This window comes from Pongo abelii, chromosome 1, assembly GCF_028885655.2.
Source record: "Pongo abelii isolate AG06213 chromosome 1, NHGRI_mPonAbe1-v2.0_pri, whole genome shotgun sequence".
NCBI lineage: Eukaryota > Metazoa > Chordata > Mammalia > Primates > Hominidae > Pongo > Pongo abelii.
In genome coordinates this window covers 80,475,533-80,501,089 of record NC_071985.2, presented here as the reverse complement: position 1 = coordinate 80,501,089, position 25,557 = coordinate 80,475,533, and the positions used below count along the sequence as shown (strand labels likewise).

Here is a 25,557-nt window from a genome sequence, read left to right as displayed (position 1 = left end):
GCTGAGGTGGGCGGATCATGAGGTCAGGAATTCAAGACCAGCCTGGCCAACATAGTGAAACCCTGTCTCTACTAAAAGTACATTTTTAAAAATTAGACAGGTGTGGTGGCGGGTGCTTGTAATCCCAGCTACTTGGGAGGTCGAGGCAGCAGAATGGCTTGAACCTGGGAGGCGGAGGTTGCAGTGAGCGGAGATCACACCACTGCACTCCACCCTGGGCGACAGTGTGAGACTCCGTCTCAAAAAAAAAAAAAAAGTTTTTGGGCATCTAAGTCATCTAAGTTCTAGTGATGCTCATCTTGTCCGACTTCCTCATGTTGCACATGAAAATACTGAAGCTTGGAGCATCTAAATAACACGTTCAGAGTGACCGTAGCAGAGCCTGACTTTGAAACAAGAAAGAGCTCTTTCTACCGTACTTTTTTTTTTTTTTTTACCTTCATTAACCTCAGACTTCTAAATCCCATGCTGCATTGCTGTTGTGGATGATAGAGCATGCGATATGACCAAGCCTAGATGCTACATCAGTTCCCCTCCAAAGCCACTCAACATTACTATCAACATAAAAACAGTGCATTTGCTATGCATTTGCAGTTTTGTCACTATCCCAGCCAGACTGCTACCTAAAACCTTTCCTGTAAAGAAATCCCAAATTGCCTCAGACCACAATTTGGTCTGTGACAATTTGCTGTGGGATTATGTGTGTGTTCCTGTGTCATGCCCCAGTGATGGATGATGTAGCGTGCATGGGACGGTGTGTGGTTGTGTGTATGTTCATGTGTCATGCCCCAGTGATGGATGATGTAGGGGGCATGGGACAGTGTGGGGTTGTGTGTGTGTGTGTGTGTGTGTGTGTGTGTGTATGTGTCATGCCACAGTGATGGATGATGTAGGCTGCACGGGACAGTGTGGAGTTGTGTGTGTATGTGTGTGTCATGCCCCAGTGATGGATGATGTAGGGTGCATGGGACAGTGTGGGGTTGTGTGTGTGTGTGTGTGTGTCATGCCACAGTGATGGATAATGTAGGGTGGATGGGACAGTGTGGGGTTCTGTGTGTATGTGTGTGTCATGCCACAGTGACGGATGATGTAAGGTGCATGGGATGGTGTAGGGTTGTGTGTGTGTTCATGTGTCATGCCCCAGTGATGGATGATGTAGGGTGCATGGGACAGTGTGGGGTTGTGTGTGTGTGTGTGTGTCATGCCACAGTGATGGATAATGTAGGGTGGATGGGACAGTGTGGGGTTCTGTGTGTATGTGTGTGTCATGCCACAGTGATGGATGATGTAAGGTGCATGGGATGGTGTAGGGTTGTGTGTGTGTTCATGTGTCATGCCCCAGTGATGGATGATGTAGGGTGCATGGGATGGTGTGGAGTTGTGTGTATGTGTGTGTGTGTGTGTCACACCCCAGTGATGGATGATGTAGGGTGCATGGGACTGTGTGGGGTTGTGTGTGTGTTCGTGTGTCATGCCCCAGTGATGGATGATGTAGGGTGCATGGGATGGTGTGGAGTTGTGTGTGTGTGTGTCACACCCCAGTGATGAGATGTAGGGCGCATGGGACTGTGTGGGGTTGTGTGTGTGTTCGTGTGTCCTGCCCCAGTGATGGATGATGTAGTGTGCATGGGATGGTGTGGAGTTGTGTGTGTGTGTGTGTGTCACACCCCAGTGATGGATGATGTAGGGTGCATGGGACTGTGTGGTGTTGTGTGTGTGTTCATATGTCATGTCCTGGTGATGGATGATGTAGGGTGCATGGGTCAGTGTGCGGTTGTGTGTGTGTGTGTGTGTGTCACGCCCAGTGATGGATGATGTAGGGTGCATGGGACAGTGTGAGGTTGTGTGTGTGTGTGTGTGTGTGTCACGCCCAGTGATGGATGATGTAGGGTGCATGGGACAGTGTGGGGTCATGTGTGTGCATGTGTTCATGCACTTTTGACTACAGCCTGACCAGATACCAGCGAGAACTCAACTCAAACCAGTTAATGTGTCCCAGAGAGTGGAGTTATCTCATAAGCCTAGAACTTTTCATCTGGGAGCTTCTGAATCTTGACTTTGGTAAGTAGGCATATTTTGTGTTCTTACAAGCTGCTGATCTCTGCAGGACCTATGATTAAACACTGAGAGTATCATAACATTATGATTTATGGCTGTTTATTTGCACCAAATGTAGAGTGATAGATAATCCCTTGGTGCAAACCTAACCCCACTGCTTTCTCTGAATTGTGTTGTGTCACAAGCTGTTCTTCCTACCACATTTCAAAACGCACCATTCCAAATGCTGAAGCGGAATTCTTCAAATCAGGATAAGGCTGACTTCCCAAGGGGTTCACAAGCAAAGAGAGTGTTAATTAAATCTGTAGTCGGATTCTCAACTTTCACATATATACTTTCTTAAAAACAATCTGCCTAAAATACACCTTTCTCCTGCTTTATAAGAGAAAAATTATATCTTTTACTAATTTCTTATTTATTCTAGAGCTTTGCCCTTGGATATAAATACATTCGTATGCCAGAGATGATTCGAAATATTGTTATAGGTATTAAGAATTTGAATATTTTAAATGATATTGCAGCAAATCCTTTTTCAAGTCCGGTGATTTCCATTTATTTCCTTTCATCAGCTTTGAGAGAGCACCCGATTAAGTTGTCAACTTTGACTAAATTTTGATAGTAAATCACTATAAAATTTGTGGCATATAACTTGGAAGGACTTCAAGGAATTGAGACATTGCTATAATAAAACTTCTAATTCCATTTACTTATTCATATGAATGAAGTTTCTCAATGTTTAAATCCTTGAAAACGAAATATGGGAATAATATTGATGCCAAACTTGTCTAATTTTGTTGATAAGTAATATTCATTCATGGATATATGAACAAATGGAGGAAAGCTCCTCCTGTCTTAGAGATGAATCTTCAATAGCAATTTAAATATAAAGGCTTAAGTTACCTGTCAAAACTTGTAGTATATTTACTTTAGTTTATTTAATTGTGTACTGAAAGTAGTTGTCATGCTAACTCAATAGAAAACAAAAACATTTTAACACATAGAGACTTATGGTTGTAGAAAATTGAAATTTTACATTGTATTTTTATTTTGCAAAGAAGTATAATAATCAAGAAAATACTTTAAGCTTAAAATGTGTTATCTTAGGCTAAATACTGTAGAAGTGGGATAGAAATAAGTATTCAAGGTGAGAAAAATGAATAATATAAAATTTCTTATTATTAAGAGCCTGCTTGTGGTCTTTTAAGTGATGAGGATTGCAGATCATGCTAGTACTTAATTCCATTGGATAAACTTTAGGAAATTATGTAACAATTTTATTTTTAAAGTCTAATTTTTGTAATACATTGGAAAATCCAATCTTCTTTTGCTTTTAAAATTTGGGATAAAAAATTGTAGCTTTCCACTTAGAAAGATGTAAGAGGTAACATAGTGTTCCAGGATATTTTTGGAGGTATAGGAGCAAAAATGTTGCTGCTGAAGAGCACAACTCTGCAGCCTTCATGAAGGGGATCCGAGTGCTTGCCTTTGAACCTGGGCTTTGCCTCTACTCAGACAGGTTGCAGAAGGAGTGCAAAGATTTTAAATTTAGTGGTACTCTTCCTGTGGAAGTGGTTTTCTCCATGAACAGAGTATTTCTAGGGATTTCCCTGGCTTTGGGCTTGCTCACAAGAGTGTGTGGGGCAAAGGAGTCGGTGAGGCTCCCAGTCTCGCATCACAGTGGTCAACCCTACCCACTGTTTCCTATTTTGACTTGTTTGTTTAAACTTTTTTTTTTCTTTTTTTTTTTTATTACTATACTTTAAGTTTTAGGGTACATGTGCACAATGTGCAGGTTAGTTACATATGTATACATGTGCCATGCTGGTGTGCTACACCCATTAACTCGCCATTTAGCATTAGGTATATCTCCTAATGCTATCCCTCCCCCCTCCCCCCACCCCACAACAGTCCCCAGAGTGTGATGTTCCCCTTCCTGTGTCCATGTGTTCTCATTGTTCAATTCCCATCTATGAGTGAGAACATGCGGTGTTTGGTTTTTTGTCCTTGCGATAGTTTACTGAGAATAATGATTTCCAATTTCATCCATGTCCCTACAAAGGACATGAACTCATCATTTTTTATGGCTGCATAGTATTCCATGGTGTATATGTGCCACATTTTCTTAATCCAGTCTATCATTGTTGGACATTTGGGTTGGTTCCAAGTCTTTTCTATTGTGAATAGTGCCGCAATAAACATACGTGTGCACGTGTCTTTATAGCAGCATGATTTATAGTCTTTTGGGTATATACCCAGTAATGGGATGGCTGGGTCAAATGGTATTTCTAGTTCTAGATCCCCGAGGAATCGCCACACTGACTTCCACAATGGTTGAACTAGTTTACAGTCCCACCAACAGTGTAAAAGTGTTCCTATTTCTCCACATCCTCTCCAGCACCTGTTGTTTCCTGACTTTTTAATGATGGCCATTCTAACTGGTGTGAGATGGTATCTCATTGTGGTTTTGATTTGCATTTCTCTGATGGCCAGTGATGATGAGCATTTTTTCATGTGTCTTTTGGCTGCATAAATGTCTTCTTTTGAGAAGTGTCTGTTCATATCCTTCGCCCACTTTTTGATGGGGCTGTTTGTTTAAACTTTTAAATAAGATTTGGTTTAAACAAAATTTCCAAAAAGAGATGTTTCCCATTTTAACCTGTTTGTTTGTTTGTTTAAACTTTTTTTAAGCAAAATTTCTTCAGCAAATTCTCTACCACACAAGACAAAACAAAGTGAGAGAGAGTGAGAGAACTTGTTTTAAACATTTTAAGATTTTAGAGGACTGGTACAGTGCTTTTGATGAAGGCACAACATCTAAGGAAGGAAAATGCAAGTCAGTGTGCATCCCCTGCTTTAATCTGACATAATTTTCTGTTTCTATGCATCACCAAATACTAAGATTCACCTCTTACAGGTTATTTCAGAGCTGTGGGAGACCATAAAGGTCACTTCCAAGCCAACTTAGCATTTATCTGCTGTTCTGCAGTAAGTCTTTCCGACTTCGAACGCCTAAGATGGGGCAGCCACCACTCCCCACCACTGAGACTCAATGAGTGTAAATGATTTCCCCAAGCTTACTCACCTGAATGTGCATAGGGTTAACACAGTTATTCTTATTCTCCCAGGGCTTATGAATTTTGAAAAGCTGATAAAAGCCATGGTCAGACTTCTTCAAAACAAATGCATACTTGGCAGTAGTTTAGAGAATCTCAGATGGTTCATGACCTACTAAGTCTGTCCATGTTTAATGGGGCCCAAGTTCAAGATTCTGTGTTAACTATAAGGCAACTGATAAGGATTTTGTGTGGAGGTATAGAGAATGGATGATGTTTAAAAATCTTTGAGTAACAATTTTCCTCTGAAACCTTCTTGGGGTGGGCGGGCTTCTTACACCTGCTCCTACTCTGCATTATAGTCTTCAGGATGCTTGTCTGTCCTGTGTTACTAAGCAAGTTAAATACTAAAACAAGAGGAAATTCCTCTCTAGAAGCATCCACATGCTCTGCTAGTCTTTAATGTTCTCTGGAAGCCTGGTTCAACTGGAAGTTGCTGGAAAGGAGTCAGAGACTGTGTCATTAGAATAACATCCTGTGCCTGTGTAAGCCTTCATTAAGCACTATGATTATCTTTAATTTTACTTTAATAAAGAACTCGGATGGTGCAGTGGCTCATGCCTCTAATCCCAGCACTTTGGGAGGCCGAGGTGGGCAGATCACTTGAGGTCAGGAGTTGAGAACAGCCTGGCAACGTGGCAAAACCTCGTCTCTACTAAAAATACAAAAATTAGCCGGGCATAGTGGCACATGTCTGTAGTCCCAGCTAATTGGGAGGCTGAGGCAGGAGAATCGCTTGAACCCAGAAGGCAGAGGTGGCAGTGAGCCGAGACACTCCAGCCTTGGCAACAGAGTGAGACTCTTTCTCAAAAAAACAAAACAAACAAACAGACAAAAAAACTAATAATGATTGCAGGGTGAAGAGAAAAGCAGAGAGAAAGTGGAAGAAGCAAATGCCTTGACCTAACTTTTCACAGAAGGAGGTACCAGAGGCTAGTAGGTGTCCCATGGCTTGCCATGTTCCAGGTGGCTTACAAAGTTGGCAAGAATAGTGCCACAGAAAGGAGATCTTGTTCTTTTTGTCTACATTGTAGACCACAGCTTTGTGCTTTTAGAAAGGCGGAATCAAACAATGTCCCTCCCTTGACCCTTTGTCCTCCTGCCCACATCTGCCTGTTTCTCTCCTTCCTCCCTCTAACTTCCTTGCCTCCCCCTTACTCTCCAGCCCACTGCCCCACCATCCTATCAAAGTGTCCCTGCAAACTTCATTGCTGACATCCTCATTACCAAACCAAATGAAGACTTTCTACCCTTATCTTCCTTGACCTTTCTGTAACAGTAAATACCACTACTTCCTTTTGCCTAAAATGCTTCCCTTAGCTCTTCTGTTGTTCTTCTGCTCTAATGTTTGAGAAACTTTTCTGAGTCTTCTGAATCTACCTCAATCCTCTGCCTTCCCTTGCACAGGTAAGGGTTTCTCTAGGTTCCCACCTCCATGGCCCTATTCTCTTCTCATTCTTCTGCTTTCCTGGGAAGTAAAGATGACCTCCTTATGGTCATCTGTTTCCAACGTCCTCTAATCAGCATCTCCGTTTCTGAATATTCTCTTGAGCAGGAGGTCCACAATTTAAATGCACAACAAACATGTGAGCATACAGCTGAGGAAGCTACTGACAGAGGCTTCTCAAGGGCAAGGACTATTACTTACTCAGGTCTGAATCCCCAGCCATGGTAGGGCACATACTCAATACTTAATAAACATTTTATGGATAACTATATGAATGAATAATGGCAGAGGAATGACTGAAAGTAAGATAAAAATATGCTAAATAGGAAAATGTTGGAAAAATGCATAATAATTATAACTGAATGCATTACTTTTACAGTAGTGATAATAGCTAAGTGAACAAATGAAATGATGAAAACAGACATGATTCCAGTCCTCACAGAATGCACATTCTATTGGTAGAGAAGACAATGAAACAAATACTAATAACTACACAACAGTACTAAACAAGTAAACATGAAAAATATTAACAGAATATAGCCATAAGTGCTAGGTAGGAAATGAAACTTATGTGATAGAATGACTGTGTCACTATGTTGGTCAGAAACGTCAGGGAAGACTTTTTAATGAGATAATGTTTAAGTGGAGAGAAGAATGACCACAAGAAACCAGCCAGTGAGAAGCAGGAAGAAGAGCATTAAAGGAAGAAGAAAAAGCTATTTCAAAGGCCTTAAGGTGGAAGCAAACCACAGTGTGTTCAAAGAACATGAAGACATTAGTGTAGCCAGAATGGAATGAGCAATGGAGAGAAAAATATGAGCTGGGGTTAGTGACAGATCACACTGGGCTTTGGGATCCAAAACAAGGGGATGAGATTTTATTCTCAGTGCAATGATAAGCCAAGGGAGGCTGGGCATGGTGGCTCACACCTGTAATCCCAACACTTTGTGAGGCCAAGGCAGGCAGATCACTTGAGGTCAGAAGTTCAAGACCAGCCTTGCCAACATGGCGAAACCCATCTCCACTAAAAAATACAAAAAGTAGCTGGGCATGGTGGCGCATGCCTGTAATCCCAGCTACTCAGAAGGCTGAGACAGGAGAATCGCTTGAACCCAGGAGACAGAGGTTGCAGTGAGCTGAGATGGCACTACTGCACTCCAGCCTGCTGAAGATTGGGAGATCCTAGAGGTTAATTGAAAAGGTAGTTTGAGACCAGATCTTGTGGGTCACAAATACCAGTTGGCAGAAGGGATCTAATTGCAGGATTCTGAACAGAGAAGTATCATGAACACATGCACTTAATGGTGGTACGATTTTTTGGGGGGGCTGGGGGACTCTGTTGCCCAGGCTGAAGTGCAGTGGCATGATGTGGGTTCACTGAAACCTCCACCTCCCAGGCTCAAGTGATCTCCCATCTCAGCCTCCTGAGTAACTGGGACTACAGGCATGCACCACCACACCCGGCTAATTTTTTGTAGAGATAAGGTCTCACTATATTGCCCAGGCTGGCCTGGAGCTCCTGGGCTCAAGCAATACTCTTATGTTGGCCTCCAAAAATGCTGAGATTATAGGGGTGAGAGTGGTGCAATACTTTTTTTTCTTTTTTTTAATGAGTTAGAATCAGGGAGATGGTACTGCAAAAGAAGAGGCTATTGCAATAGTCCCAGTGAGAGTCAAAGAGGGACTGGTTTGGTCTGGCATCAATGGGAACGCAAATGGGGGAGGTGAATATGAATATGAGAGTTGTTGAGGATGCAGAACTATACAACTTGTTGGTAGCAAAGCCCAGATGTTACAAGCTATTACAGCTAATACATTAGTTCCCTTATGTTTCTGGACGGTGGTAGTAGTAGTGGTGTGGCACAGATATTAGTAGCCCAGCTTAGGGGTGGAAAAAGAAATACAGTGAGAAAAGAGGTTGTCTCTAAGCCAAAGAGCAAATTATGAATATAGACAGGAAGGGACCCAGGACATCAACACTTAGAATCCAAGCATATATTTAATTTAGACTACTAACTGCCATTATTTTGAGTAACATATTAGCATTAAAAATAAAGTACGATACTTAAAATTTTTTTAAAAGTCTGTTGGATCAGAGATGAGTTATATCTCTACAAATGGTAAGGATTTGCTCTGTATTTGACTTCATAAAATTTCTGATTTACTTTTTAATCAAAGAGATTAGACACCTTGAAGACAATATAATGAATGTCATTTATAAAACCACTGTGTGCCTACTCTCTAGGTTTAGGTCCAGGGTTTTTTCTAAGCACAGCTTTTTATGTAGTAAGTCATTTTGATTTTTGAGGATTTGATTAATAAGCTTCTACTTAAAGATCTCTGAAGATGCACATTCTAGGAGCTGGTGGCCAGCCCAGGAGAGTCTGGACTATTTTAGTTGCATTTTGAAAAACAGGTAATGAAAAGAAGAGTAAGGACTGGAAGCCACATAAGGTGGTTAAAAGGTATAAATGGACGAAAATCCAGACCTGCTCCTTAGCCCACTAAAACTTTTTCTTTTGTTTTGTTTTTGAGACGAGTCTTGCTCTGTCACCCGGGCTGGAGTTCAGTGGTGTGATCTTGGCTCACTGCCACCTCCACCTCCTGGGTTCAAGAGATTGTCCTGCCTCAGCCTCCTGAGTAGCTGGGATTACAGGCACATGCCAACATGCCCAGCCAGTTTTTGTATGTTTAGTAAATATGGTGTTTCACCACGTTGGCCAGGCTGCTCTTGAACTCCCGACTTCAAGTGATCCGTGCGCCTCAGCCTCCCAAAGTGCTGGGATTACAGGCATGAGCCACTGAGCCCGGCCATAGCCCACTAAAACTTTGACAAACATCAATGCAATTTAACTGTAAGTTCCCAATCAAGAGCTACTCCTCTGAGATCTATCTGATTGAAAATATCCCACCAGAAAAACCTTATCCTCATTTTCTCAGGTCCTAAAAGTTAATTAAAGCCACCCTCTGAACTTGAAGCAAAATTTACACAGGCAGTTTGAGGTTTCTGAATCTTTAGGGCCAAATGTGCTCAGAGGAAAAGGAAGAGGTCTTGTCTTTGAAATACTAAAAACTATTCCAGGGCTGGGGCCTTAGCACTTCATTGTAGAGCTCAAGCCTAATTTCAGGGTACCAAGAGAGGGGCTTCTGAACATAAAGCCCAGGAGGCAATCAAGAAGGGTTCTTGCCCAGGAGGCAATCAAGAAGGTTTCTTACCCTGGGATCCACATGGAGGTCTGGGAACCTCCTGTGGTTGTCTCTAAAGGTTGGTGTTTATGTGGATGTTTTTGCTTTCATCTGGGAAAGACAAGTTGTAACTTTCATCAAAATCTCAAATAACTCTATGATCCAATAAGTTCATACCTTTGAAGTAGAGGAGGATGCCAAGGACAGTAGAAGGAAGAGAGGAAGAACTGCTCATTTAAGTTAACCAATTCAGCAGTATGACATGCAAAAAGATAGGACAAAAGTAATTCATATCCTTATGTCATTGTGGTTCAAACTTAGGACAGGCTCAAACTCCTTCCTCTTCTCTTTATCATACTCTTATTCCTGTTTTCCCCAACACAGAAACCCACATTATAAGTACTTGAAAAATGTGCTATAGTAAAGCAAAGAAGTAGGATGAATCAGGTGTATGCGGTACTTTTTTCTGGAGTCCCACAGAAAAGCACTCAAAAACAGAGACCTGCCTGGTTCCTCCATAGCCACAGACTGCAGGATTTCAGACCCTGGGACTATGTGGGATACTCTTGGAAAGTTTGGGGAAAATTGGAAGTAGCCTAACCATGTGCATTTTATCTAGGTGCATATAACATTGCTGAGTTCAAAATGCCTAGCTATCCTTGGATCTTCCCTGAATTAGAAGTAGCCTAACCACGTGCACCTTATCCATGAGCATATAACATTGCTGAGTGCAAAATGCCTAGCTATCCTTGGATCTTCCCTGAATCCTAAACCCCACTATTCCTAAGAATTTTCTTTTTATTGTAACAATAATGGCTAACATTTACCAATCACTTACTATGTGTCAGGCTCAGATCTGAATGCTTTTCAGCAAAATCTTATTTAATCCTCATGATGAAACTATAGAGTATTATTACTATATCCATTTTATAGAAGAAGAAACTGAGTCATTAACAAGATTGAGTCTTAGGGCAGAAAAGGAAACTATATGGATATTCCAGATGAGTCCCAGAAGATTCATAGGCTCACAGAAACAAATGGGAGGGATGGGGATGAGAAACTGTTCAATTGTAAGCTTGTCCCATGGCACTACCCAGTCTTCCATTTATTCCATCATTTATCCCAGAAAGAAGTACAATCTTGGAAAATGGGGTGACAGGTTTACCATGATCTATTCTCAGAGAGTCCCTGTAAATTCTAGTAGGAGGAACAGCAAATGCAGAGCCAGAGGACAGGACCCAGATCCCAACATCATGTAGCTTAACAGTGCAGCTTAGAGAAAACACAGCCTCTGTAAACCACAATGGCTTCATTTGTGAAACAGAAATAGCAACCTCAACTCACAAGGATGTTGGGGTGGTCAAAGTGGACAGCAAGTTTAAAAGTACTCACAAAATCTAATAGGCAATTCAACATAAAACTCCATGGCTATTGCTGTTCCTCACTTTCTGAAACTTTACCTGCCTGATTTAGCCCCAAACCACTCCAACTCACTTCAACCACTTCCCATGCAGAAAAAAATAAACTCACCATCTCCTCTGCGACTCTGCTGGTTTTCTGCCTTCTGCCCAACCCAGACTTCTTATAGTCTCACTGCCTCCCCTTAGTGTCAGGCTGTTTAGAAAAACAACTTCCTATTCACATTCCAGAAACTCACCACAGCCCTTCCCATGAAGTTAGAATGTTGATAATGCGAGAGTAATGTTGGCAGCTTAGAAATAGTGGTTGCCAAGAGGCAAGGGGTCACCCCCTTCCATGGAAGATGGTCTGGAGACAGGGGCAATGTCGATCACTCCTGGATATCCCAGGCTGAGCAATGTGGGAACAGTATACACACAAAGGTTTCCTTGGATTATGATATAAGCTCCAATTTAAAGTCGTACATTTGGAAAACATGCTTTGAATTAATCACTTTGTGATTTTCCATTGCCCATTTTCCAGTTATTGTGACATGTCAGTGAACGTTTACTATTCCAGCAGCCTTCTGAGGGAAAGGAGCAAAAATAGTAGCGCAAAAATAGTAGCACAAAAAAAATTGGAGAGAAATGGAAAAAGCCACTAACAGTTTTCTGGCACTTGGGAAAGTTTATCGGTAAGTTTCAAAATGACGTATTAAATAGACATAGGTCATGTGAAAGGAATTCTGCTTCTTATATCAGAAATAAAAAGGTATACAAATAGATACCTTTTTATTTTCCTCTTCCCATGGGATGTGTAGGACCAAAAAGCTGTTGGCATAGTGGTTAAGACTTCAGCTGTGCTGTTAAACTGCCCGAGACCCATCCTGGCTCCACCTCTGGCTATCTACTGGGCAAACTACTTAAGCTCTCTATGCCTCTGTTTCCTCAACTGTAAAATACAACAACAGAACTTGCCTCACCGGGTTGTTGTAGGATGAAATGAGTTAATATGTAGAGAGCAATTGAAATGACACTTGGCCCACAATTGATGCTCAGCAAATGTTAGCGATTATTATTACTTTTCAGATTGATCTCAGACAGCAAAATCAAGTATCAAGTATTTAGTTTCAAGTCAGAAAGCCATAACTCCTATTTATACTCTTGGAACTCTATTGTGCAGTAGTAGGTATTATTCTTCATTCACTTCATGATGGTTACAGCTTGTAAATAGGCATCTCATGGATAAATTTAAAATGGAATGAAGTAGAAACATTGGAAGAAATTCTAAAGGTAAAGATGAATTAGGGCATATGAGGCTGCATTTGCACGTTGGAATTTGGGACCAAGAAGAAAAAATTAATTATATAGTAGAAGTAGAAAAGATGGTGAAGGACATGCTGTTGAAGGAATGACTGTAGGGGAATAAGGGAAACTTAGAGAGAGGAAAAAATGAGGAACTTCTTGGCAGCATGATGCAGTTCAGAGTCCAGACCCTAGAGTCAGGCTGCCTGGCTCCACCACCTACCAGCTGTGTTGGGCATTACTAATCTCCCTATGACTCAGTTTCCTCAGTGATGTGGTTTGGCTGTGTCCCCACCCAAATCTCATCTGGAATTGTAGCTCCCATAATTCCCACAGGTTGTGGGAGGGACCTGGTAGATCATTGAATCATGGGGGTGGTTTCCCCCATACTGTTCTCATGGTAATGAATAAGTCTCACGAGATCTGATGGTTTTATAAGGGGAGACCCCTTTTGTTTGGTTCTCATTTCTCTCTCTTCCCTACTGCCATGTAAGACGTGTCTTTTGCTTTCTACCATGATTGTGAGGACTCCCCATCCACGTGGAACTGTGAGTCCATTAAACCTTTTTTTTTTTAAATAAATTATCCAGTCTCGGGTATGTCTTTATCAGCATCATGAGAACAGACTAATACACTCAGCAATGTGAATAATAAGGATAATAATCACCAAACACATAGACATGTAAGGACCATTAAATGAATTTAATGTGTTTGGAACAATACCTATCACGCTGTAAGTGTAAGTTTAAGTGTTGGCTATTACTCTATAAGACTTGCCTCCATGTCTTTCTGTTCTTACTTTCACTCACCAGCCCCTCTTTTTGGCATTGCCTCATGTTAGAAAAAATATATATAGTCTCAGATGGGGATGAGGAAGGGTGGTATGTAGACTAGTAGTTTCTTTTTTTGAGACAGGGTCTCCACTCTGTGGCCCAGGCTGGAGTGCAGTGGCATGATTACTGCTTGCTGCAGCCTTGACCTCCTGGGCTCAAGCAATTCTCCCACCTCAGCCTCCTGAGTAGCTGGGACTACAGATGTGTGCCATCACTACTGGCTAATTAAAAAAAAAATCTCTAGAGATAGGGTCTCCCTATATTTCTCAGGCTGGTCTTGAATTCCTGGGCTCAAGTGATCCTTTCCCCTCAGCCTCACAAAATGTTGGGATTACAGGCATGAGCCACCATGCCCAGCCTTGTAGGTTCTTATTGATAATAAGTTTGATATTAGTAAGTTCAATTGATAATATGTTTTTAAGTTTGATATTGTTAAATTTTAGTGAATATAAGGAAAACATAAAAAGATTCCTATGCAGGTGACATTAGCAAGATGGTGGAGTAGGAAATGTCAGCCTTATGCCCCAACAAAAAAACAAATATAGACAGTTATACACAAACCAAAATAGCCCTCACAAGGGTGGGGAGTTGGGGGGTGGGGCTCAAAAGCCTGTTAAAGAATTTGGAACAACACAATGGAGAAAAGAAAGAATATCCATGTAGAAGAATCACTGGTGAGACTGGCATATATGAGACACCAGGAGATAGCTGCGAATAAAGAAAGTTGTAGGCTATCTGTGTCAGTCATGTGGTAAGAGCCACTGAGGCCCCCAGTGTCCTGCTCCACAGAGGACACTGGCATTTTTGTCCAACAGCCATTCCCATAGCAGGATGCTAGAAAGGGAAACACAGTTGCACTACCCCTCACACCTCCTCACCAAGAAGCAGCTATTGTTGTACTGCCCCAGGACTGGGGCCAGGGTTGCCACCTCTCACAACTCTATGTGTGTTCCTGATCCCCAAAAGTTGTGACTGCTTTACAGGTATTCACACTCTGGACTGTGTCTCTGTGGCTGCAGTGGACCTACTCATGTCTCAGACACTGGAGTCACTGCTGTTGTGAACTAGATCTCACCCTGGGACCCAGAACCAAGTTCTCTCTGTGAAAGTCTTTGCTCCAGACACCAGTTCAGCCACTGTAGAAAGCTAACGCATATTCTCAACTCCAGAGCTGCTGTAGTAATGTGCACACCTCTGCTCCAGACCCTGTCTCTGAGGCTGTACTACATGCACCCACACCTCCAACACCAGAGCCACCACTATAGTGAGCTAGTGAACACCCTGGGTCCCAGAGTCAAGATTTCCCTGTGCCTGTCCATGCTCTAGTCACCAGCTCAGCCACCAAGGAGAGCTAGCCCACACCCTCAATCTTGGAGCCACTGTAGCTCTGTGTATGCATGCAGTAAAGTCCCTGGCTCCTTAGTTGCTTTATAAGTACCTGCATTTTTCACACCATTATCAATGTGATAGTAAGTATGCCTATGCCTTGGGCACTGGTGCCATTGCTACAATTGAATCTGGTGCTGTGGTCCCTCCATGCATGCCCATGCTTCAGGCCTTGGCTCTTGGCCACTCCATGGGCACTGTTCATCAGACACCAGTGTCACCACCACCACGAGCAGGCCTGCAAGTTAGACCTAGTTCCAAGAGGGATGTCCTCAGTCACGACTTCCCAGGTGGGGTAAAAAAGAGATATGGAGGACTTGTCACAATTGAAAACCTGAACAGCCTCATTGCCACTGTGGATACCCACAGTGTTGGCCTCTAAGGATCCCTGTAGTATTCACTAACACCAACCTCAGCTGACAGATCTGCATGGAGACCACACAGCTTTGCCCCCACTGAAGTCAGAACTTTTGCATCCCACCCAGCCAGCATCCCCGCATTATCCCACATAAGAAGGTATTTCTCCACCAAAGTCAGCCCATACAGCCTGAAATTGGGGCAGATCCACCAGATGCTCAGAAAGCAGTGTAAGGCAGCAAGAAACATGAAAACCCAAATTAAAATATCACCACCTAAGAAACACAATAATTTCCCAGTAGCTGACCCAAAAGAAATGGAGTACTACAAGTGGCCTGACAATGAATTCAAGATAATTGTTTTTAAAGAAGCTCAGTTACTTTGAAGCAAACACAGAGAAACAATTTGGTGAAATCAGAGAAACAATAAATGGACAACATAAGAAATGTAACAGAAAGATTGAAATCATAAAAAAATTGGAGCTGAAAAATATAATGAATGAAGTGAGAAATGCAGTAGAAATCACCAATAGCAGACTTGATCAAGCAGAAGAAAGAATCTGTGAACTGAAGACAGGTTTTTGAAAATATAGAGTGAGAGGAGAAAAAAGAATGAAAAGAAATGATGAAAGCCTACAGGATTTATGGGACAGCATCAAGAGAGCTAACATTCAGCCAGGCTCAGTGGCTCACGCCTATAATCCCAGCGCTTTGGGAGGCCAAGGTAGGTGGATCACCTGAGGTCAGGAGTCGAGACCAGCCTGACCAACATGGTGAAACCCCGTCTCTACTAAAAATACAAAAAAATTAGCCAGGGATTGTGGCACATGCCTGTAATCCCAGCTACTGGGGAGACTGAGGCAGCAGAATCTCTTGAACCTAGAAGGCAAAGGTTGCAGTGAGCTGAGATCATGCCATTGCACTCCAGCCTGAGTGACAGAGTGAGACTGCATCTCAAAAAATAAAAACAAAAATTAAATTAAAAATTAAAAAAAGAGAGCTAACATTCACATTACAGTAGTTTAAGAAGGAGAAAATAGAGGAAAAGGGGGTCAGAAAGCATATTTAAAGATTGCTAGCTGAAAATTTCCCAAATCTGAAATAAAATATTAATATTCAGGTACAGCAAGCTTAAAAATCTCCAGTCAGGTTCAATCCAAAAAAGACCACACCAAAACATAATAATCAAACTATCAAAAATCAAAGACAAAGACAGGATCCTAAAATCAGCAAGAGAAAAGAAGCATATCACAGACAAGAATTGCAATAAGGCTATCACAAGATTTCTCAGCAGAATCCTTCTAGGCCCAGAGAGAGTGAGATGGTATATTCAAAGTGTTGAAAGAGAAAAAACTGCCAACCAAGAGTCCCATCCTTCAGAAATAAAGAAGAGATAAAGACTTTCCCAAACAAATAAAAGCTGAGGTAGTTCATCAACACGAGACCTGCCTTACAAGAAATGTTAAAGGGAATTCTTCAAGCTGAAAGAAAGGGATGTTAATTAGTAACATGAAAATCTATGAAAGTATAAAAGTCAAAGGTAAAAATAAAAACATAGTCAAATTCAGAATTTTCCAATATTATAATTGTGCTGTATAAATCATTTATATCTTTAGAATGAAGGTTAAAAGACAAACTATTAAAAATAATTATAACCACAATAAGTTAACAGATATACAATATAAAAGATGTAAATTATAACATCAAAAACATAAAATCTGAAAAACATTAAAAACCTATAAAATGTGGAGGGAGAGTAAAAGTGTGGAGTTTTTTTATCCTTGAAGTTAAATTTTATCAGCTTAAAATAGCCATTATAACTATTATATGTTTTATATAAGTCTCACAGTAACTACAAAGCAACAACATCACATTAAAAGGATTATTCACCATGATCATGTGTAATTTACCCCAGGATTCAAGGATGGTTCAACATAAGAAAATCTATAAATGTGATACACACATTAGCAGAATGAAGGACAAAAGCCATATAATCATCTCAATATATGCAGAAAAAGCATTTGACAAATTTTACCATAATTTTATGATAACAATTGGTAAAGAAACAATAGTGCCCTCAGACAATAGGAAGGAATAATACCCTCAGGTGTGGAAAGAATGTAACCTCAACAAAATAAAGGCCATATACATAAGCCCACAGCTAACATTATAGTCAATAGTGAAAGGTTGAAAGCTTTTCCTGTAAGATCAGGAGCAAGGCAAGGATACTCACTTTTGCCACTTCTATGCAGCATAGTACTGGAAATCCAAGCCAGAGTAATTGGGCAAGAGAAAGAAATAAAAGACATCCAAATCACAAGAAGTTGTCTATAATTTCAGACAACATGATCTTATATATAGAAAACCCTAAAACATGATCTTATATGTAGAAAACCCTAAAGACTTCATTAAAAAAAACTTTTAGAACTAGTAAATGAATTTAGTATAGTTACAGGATACAAAATCAACATGCAAAAATCAGCAGTGTTTCTATATACTAACAACAAACTATCTGAAAAAGAAATTAAGAAAACAATCTCATTATACCAGCTACAAAAAAACACACTTAGGGATAAATTTAACCAAAAAGGTAAAAGATCTATGTACTGAAAACCATAAAACAAATTGAAGAAGACAAAGGAATTGAAAGATATCCCATATTTATTAATTTGAAAAATTAATATTGTTAAAATGTCTATACTACCCAAAGCAGTCTGCAGATTCAATGTAATTCCTATCAAAATTTCAATGGCATTTTTCAGAGAAATAAAAAATAACAATGTTGAAATTCATATAGAACCACAAAAAAATCCTGAATAGCCAAAGCAATCTTAAGCAAAAAGAACAAAGCTAGAAGCAGCACACTGCCTGATTTCAAAATATACTACAAAGCTATAGTAATTCAAACAGCATACTGGCATAAAAATAGATACTTAGACCAATGAAACATAGTAGAAAGCCAAGGAATAGATTCATGCATTTACAGTCAATTGATTTTTGATAAAGATGCCAAGAACATTCAATGGTGAAAGGAGGGTCTCTTTAATAAATGATATTGGGAAAACTGGATATCTATATAAAGAAGCTTGAAACTGGATTCTTGTCTCACATACATAAATCAAAGGAAAATGGATTAAAGACTTAAATATAAGTCCTGAAACTATAAAACGATTAGAAGAAAACATACATAAAAAGCTCCATGACATTAGTATTGGCAACGACTTTGCATATGACCACAAAAGCGCAGGCACAAAAGCAAAAATAAACAAATGGGATAACTTCAAACTAAAAAGCTTTTTCCAAAGCAAAGGAAACAATTGACAAAGTGAAGAGACAACCTATGGAGCTGAAGAAAATATTTACAAACCATGTATCTGATAGAAGATTAATATGCAAAATATGTAAGAAACTCAATTGCAAAATGCACACACACACTCACACACACAAACACACACAAAACTCAATTTAAAAATGGGCAAAGAACCTGAATAGACATTTCTCCAAATAAGACACATAAATGGCCAACAGGTATATTTAAAATATTTGACTAATCATCAGGGAAATGCAAATGACAACCACAATGAGATATTACCTCATACCTGTTAGAATGACTATTATAAAAAAGATGAAAGGCTGGGTGCAGTGGCTCACGCCTGTACTCCCAGCACTTTGGGAGGCCGAGGCTGGCAGATCACGAGGTCAGGAGATTGAGACCATCCTGGCTAACACAGTGAAACCCCGTCTTTGTTAAAAATACAAAAAAATTAGCCGCGCGTGGCAGAGGGTGCCTGTAGGCCCAGCTACTCAGGAGGCTGAGGCAGTAGAATGGCTTGAACCTGGGAGGCGGAGCTTGCAGCTTGCAGTGAGTCAAAATTGCGCCACTGTACTCCAGCCTGGGCGACAGAGCGAGCCTCCGTCTCAAAAAAAAAAAAAAAGATGAAAGATAAAAAGTGTTGGTAAGGATGCAAAGAAAAGTGACCACTGCACACTGTTGGTGGGAATGCGAATTGGTAGAGCCATTATGGAAAATGTTATGGAGTTTCCTCCATATGACACAATCCCACTACTGGGTATGTAGCCAAAAAAAATGAAATCAGTATGCCAAAGAAATGCTAAACTCCCATGTTTTTTGTGGCATTATTCACAATAGCCAAAATATGAAATGAACCTAGGTATCTGTCAATGGACAAATGGCTTTCAAAAAAAAGTGGTATATATACACAATGAAATACTACTCAGTCTTTAAAAAGAAGGAAATCCTTGGCTCAGCACGGTGGCTCGTGCCTGTAACCCCAGCACTTTGGGAGGCCGAGGCGGGCGGATCATCTGAGGTCAGGAGTTTGAGACCAGCCTGACCAACATGGAGAAACCCCATCTCTACTAAAAATACAAAATTAGCCAGGCGTGGTGGCATCTGCCTGTAATCCCAGCTACTCAGGAAGGCTGAGGCAAGAGAATCACTTGAACTCGGGAGATGCAGGTTGCGGTGAGCCAAGATCGTGCCATTGCACTCCAGCCTGTGCAACAAGAGTGAAACTCCATCTCAAAAAAAAAAAAAAAAGAAGGAAATCCTGTCATTTGCGACAACATGGATGAACCTGGAGGACATTATGTTAAATAAAATAAACCAGGCATAGAAAGACAAATATGTGATCTTGCTTATATTTGGAATCTAAAAACACTGAACTCATAGAAGCAGAAAGTAGAAAGGTAGTTACCAAGGACTGGAGGTGAGGTGTGGGAATTCGGAAGTTGTTGGTCAAAGGATACAGAATCTCAGTTAGGAAGAGTAAGTTCAAGAGATCTATTGTACCACAGGGTCACTACAGTTTATAACAATGTATTATATACAGATGATTCCTGACATAAAATGTTTCAACTTAGGATTTTTGACTATATGATGGTGCAAGAGCCATATTTATTCAGTATAGATTTATGATGGGGTTATGCTTGGATAAACCCATTGTAAATTGGAAATATCAAAAGTTGAAAATGCACTTTCAACTTTCAATATTTTCAGCTTATAATGGGTTTATCAAGATGTAACACCATTGTAACTTGAGGGGCATCTGTACTTGAAAATTGCAAAAAGAGTAGATTGTAAACGTTCTCATCACACAAAAAATAATCATGTGAGGTCACTGATATGTTAATTAGCTTAATTTAGCCATTTCACAAAAGTATAGATATATCAAAACATTATGTTGTACACCATAAATATATATAATTTTTATTTATCAATTACAGTTAAATTCATACATGCATAGATATACACATACCCACCAAAAATAAAGAAAAAAGAAAATGAAAAAGAAGAATCTCTAGGAATAGGAATGAGAAGAAAAAACTATTTGAATTTGTTTAAAAGCTATTCAAGCTCAATACCATTTTCTCATATGGATATAATCTGTGTAGAAAATTTGGGTTGTCACTAAAAATGGGATATAATTCCAACATAATTTAATTAGTAGTGTTATATATCTGGTTTGTATTTTTTTTAATCTCTTCAGATTATACCATACATTCCCAGAGGGCAGGGGTCCTTTCCTATATTAATCTTCCATCTCCTGAAGTATCTAGCAGAGGGCAGAGAGACACTCAGCAAATACTTATTGATTCATTGGTTAGATTGAGGACCCCAAGCGGACACAATGAAAGTGCTCCCTCCCATGTTCCTCTCTGAATTCTATTTATCTCATTACACTGGTGCATTCAAATACACAACAAATAGCTAAGTCCCTTTGAGACTCCTGAGAGTGTGCTAGCATAGGGATTCAGTCATGAGTATATCTCATGAAGCCCACAGTTTTGTTGGGGGTGGGGGAGCAGATATTAAATAAAAATCACACAAATAAATTCAGGAAAAAAACAATGTGGTACAATGAAAGGGCATGAGAGGAATTGGAAAACTCCTTTAAGAGAACAGACACTTCTCAAAAGAAGACATTTATGCAGCCAACAGACACATGAAAAAAAATGCTCATCATCACTGGCCATCAGAGAAATGCAAATCAAAACCACAACAAGATACCATCTCACACCAGTTAGAATGGCCATCATTAAAAAGTCAGGAAACAACAGGTGCTGGAGAGGATGTGGAGAAATAGGAACATTTTTACACTGTTGGTGGGACTGTAAACTAGTTCAACCATTGTGGAAGACAGTGTGGCAATTCCTCAGGGATCTAGAACTAGAAATACCATTTGACCCAGCCATTCCATTACTGGGTATATACCCAAAGGGTTATAAATCATGCTGCTATAAAGACACATGCACATGTATGTTTATTGTGGCACTATTCACAATAGCAAAGACTTGGAACTAACCCAAATGTCCAACAATGATAGAGTGGATTAAGAAAATGTGGCACATATACACCATGGAATACTATGCAGCCATAAAAAATGATGAGTTCATGTCCTTTGTAGGGACATGGATGAAGCTGGAAACCATCATTCTCAGCAAACTGTCGCAAGGACAAAAAAACAAATACTGCATGTTCTCCCTCATAGGTGGGAATTGAACAATGAGAACACTTGGACACAGGAAGGGGAACATCACACACCGGGGCCTGTTGTGGGGTCGGGGAGGAGGGAGGGATAGCATGAGGAGATATACATAATGTAAATGACGAGTTAATGGGTGCAGCACACCAACATGGCACATGTATACATATGTAACAAACCTGCACGTTGTGCACGTGTACCCTAGAACTTAAAGTATAATAAAATATATATATATAAAGAGAATGACTTTGGAGCTGAGGTCTAGGTTGGGAGAACTTTCTAGACCAGTCAAGGTTTGGAGCAAGCAGCCTGGGAGCCTAGAGACAGCCATGGTGGCCTTGGGGCAGGGACAGAGGCTAGAGAGGTAGGGAGGGCCTTGGCTATGCCAGGTGTATGTTAAAATTGAGTTTTCACATGTGCCATCTGTCATTGGATCAAATCGGAGACAGTTATTTCTTCAGGAAAATTTCACCTGCAAAGCTGTTTCCTCCACTCAGAAGACTGGGGAACTTTGTAAATAATAGGTTATAGGAAGACAAGTTACAATTTAAAAAAAGAATTTACAGCTTTTTTCTTTACTGTTAATATACGTTCATTGTGAAAAAATACATTGAAAGTTCAGAAAAGCACAAAGAAGGGGAAAAATTGCTCGTAATACTGTCACCAATGAATCTGAATCACATTGTACATTGTTTTAAAATATGCTTTTTAATATTCAGTGATATATCATAAACTTTTTGATGTTTTAAAATATATTTCTGTTCTAGTTACAACTAAAAATCTCCCAAATATATAGTATAACTATACTTATGGAGATATAGATATACATGTAGATAGAGATACAACATGATGATGAGGAATGAAGATAAATTCAACCTCCCCACAGGTTAATGTCCTTAACAAAACTTCCCACGGAGATGGAACACTTCTGGCCCATTTGCCTGAAGTGTCTGTCCCTTTCCTAATGTTCTCTCCCCTTGTCATGGAAAAAGATGCCAATTTTCCCCATACAGCTTTAGAAAGGTATCTTATACAAGTTTCATGAACTCGTGACTCTGCTTGCTGAAATACCATTTGAATTGGCCTGTGGTATTATGCTCAAGCATTTCTTTTCTTTATCTTTGCTCTCCAGTTTTTGAAAGGGAAGGAAAGGCAAGGAAATAAGTCAACTTAACAAAAGTCCCAAACAGTAAACATGAACTTTGAAAAAACTGTCTTTCTATATAACCTTAAATAGAAATAGGATTCTCAGGAAACACTATACATTTCCATATTTATACCCACTTAGCCCCACTTCATGGTTCATTTTTTCATTCTATATATTTTTGTGAGGTCCTGCTCTGTGCTATTATCTAAGCTATGCTCTGATCACACAAAGATGAATAAGACAAAGTCCCTGTCCTGAAGGAGCTCGAACACCTGTGGAGAAGTGAGCATATAAACAGATAATTATAGACCATGTCAAGGAGTCAATAAACACAGTCCTGTAAGAGACCCACAAGAGGCCATCTGACAGTCTGATAGTGGGTGTGGAGAGATGGTCAGAAAGGGTGTGGAGGAGAAACCCTTGAGCTGAATGAAATAAGTTGGATTCTTTGGTGCAAACTCAATGGTTAGACTTGCACACAAGGAAAATGCTCTAAAATCAACAGACAAATTAGGAAGTGGATCTCCTTAAAAAAAGTTCTGTCCTTCCCAAAGCATACTGTGTCTGCACCCTCTGATCACCAAAAGGCTGTGATAACCGCAGAAGGGTTATCACCCATGCTAGAATACTAGAAACATAGTCACATGGGTGATCTATTTATAAATGAACACCATGATAGATTATTTAAAAGTCACTGAGGAAAGGAAGCAGAGATACTGTTATATTTATGAGCTGACATTATTCTTGGGCCAGACCCTGGCTATGCATTTAAAAAGCTATGTCTCATTTAATACTCACCACAACATAATGAGGTAGGTTCCATCTGCACAACTGGTCTGTCTACTTAGACAGTATTTTGATGTCCATTTTATTTAAAAGGAAATTGAGGATTAGAGGGTTAACTGTTTTGCTCAAGATGGCACAGATGATAAGTGAAAGAAATGGGATTCAAATTTAGGTGCACCCCAAATAATACTATATTAAAATATGGGATTTTTCATTAAACTCATTTAAAAGTGCTCATTTTTGTTAAGAGAAGAGGCCCTTCAGACCCCTTTCCCTTAGTTTTCTGGTGAGCTGTATGCTAGAAATCTCTGGTAATTAAAGATGAATTAAAAGTAAGACTATATCAAGCTACTTCTTGTATCTGTGTCAGGACACAGAAATCACATCTCAGGGCAAGATCTTCTGTTATTAAGTCTGCTTGAGTCAAAATCACCTTGTTTACACAGGGAAGCTTTGGTCAGTTTTCTGGGCAATCATTTTTTTGTTTGTTTGTTTTTGAGACAAAGTCACACTCTGTCACCCAGGCTGGTGTGCAATGGCTCAATCTTGGCTCACTGCAACCTTCACCTCCTGGGTTCAAGCAATTCTTGTGCCTCAGCCTCCCGAGTAGCTGGGACTACAGGTGCGGAAAGTATTTTTGATCTGGAAATGTGGGACAAACATGAACATGCTTCAATTCATAAGAAAAAAAGCCTAGGTTGAATGGGACGTAGACATGGCTAATTTCTGAGTCCCCACCCAATCACTGAATTAAAAATTACGCGGTTCAGAGTTTCCTGAAACCTTCCTGATTAACTTGTCCTACTGTTTCCCATGATCAAAGGTAATAAAAGATTAAATAGCTAATAATATTCATTTTCTTTAATGCATTCAGGGGAATGTTACCTCCAATGATTATTATACCAGGTCTCTGCAATCATTTGTTCTTTAGAGATACGTCTCTGAACCTAAAACCATAAAAACCCTAGAAGAAAACCTAGGCAATACCATTCAGGACATAGGCATGGGCAAGGACTTCATGTCTAAAACACCAAAAGCAATGGCAACAAAAGCCAAAATTGACAAATGGGATCTAATTAAACTAAAGAGCTTCTGCACGGCAAAGGAAACTACCATCAGAGTGAACAGGCAACCTACAAAATGGGAGAAAATTTTCGCAACCTACTCATCTGACAAAGGGCTAATATGCAGAATCTACAATGAACTCCAACAAATTTACAAGAAAAAAACAACCCCATCAAAAAGTGGGCGAAGGACATGAACAGACACTTCTCAAAAGAAGACATTTATGCAGCCAAAAAACACATGAAAAAATGCTCACCATCACTGGCCATCAGAGAAATGCAAATCAAAACCACAATGAGATACCATCTCACACCAGTTAGAATGGCAATCATTAAAAAGTCAGGAAACAACAGGTGCTGGAGAGGATGTGGAGAAATAGGAACACTTTTACACTGTTGGTGGGACTGTAAACTAGTTCAACCCTTGTGGAAGTCAGTGTGGCGATTCCTCAGGGATCTAGAACTAGAAATTCCATTTGACCCAGCCATCCCATTACTGGGTATATACCCAAAGGACTATAAATCATGCTGCTATAAAGACACATGCACACGTATGTTTATTGCAGCATTATTCACAATAGCAAAGACTTGGAACCAACCCAAATGTCCAACAATGATAGACTGGATTAAGAAAATGTGGCACATATACACCATGGAATACTATGCAGCTATAAAAAATGATGAGTTCATGTCCTTTGTAGGGACATGGATGAAATTGGACATCATCATTCTCAGTAAACTATCGCAAGAACAAAAAACCAAACACCGCATATTCTCACTCATAGGTGGGAATTGAACAATGAGAACACATGGACACAGGAAGGGGAACATCACACTTCGGGGACTGTTGTGGGGTGGGGGGAGGGGGGAGGGATAGCATTGGGAGATATACCTAATGCTAGATGACGAGTTGGTGGGTGCAGCGCACCAGCATGGCACATGTATACATATGTAACTTACCTGCACATTGCAC

The 25,557-nt window shown here is 40.2% G+C and overlaps 1 protein-coding gene across 2 annotated transcripts in view; it reads right to left on the bottom strand.

Annotated features, from left to right (window-relative positions):
- Positions 1-11,496, bottom strand: part of SELP (selectin P) — a 42,589-nt gene extending 31,093 nt beyond the window's left edge. The window contains exon 1 of one of the 2 annotated variants that reach the window (XM_054525710.1): positions 11,335-11,496. In XM_054525710.1, coding sequence (XP_054381685.1) covers positions 11,335-11,337 — 3 coding nt within the window. In that variant the 5' untranslated portion in view covers positions 11,338-11,496. The remainder of the gene's footprint in view (positions 1-11,334) is intronic. The other variant, XM_063726584.1, reaches the window with a different exon arrangement.
- Positions 11,497-25,557: the final 14,061 nt, after the last annotated feature.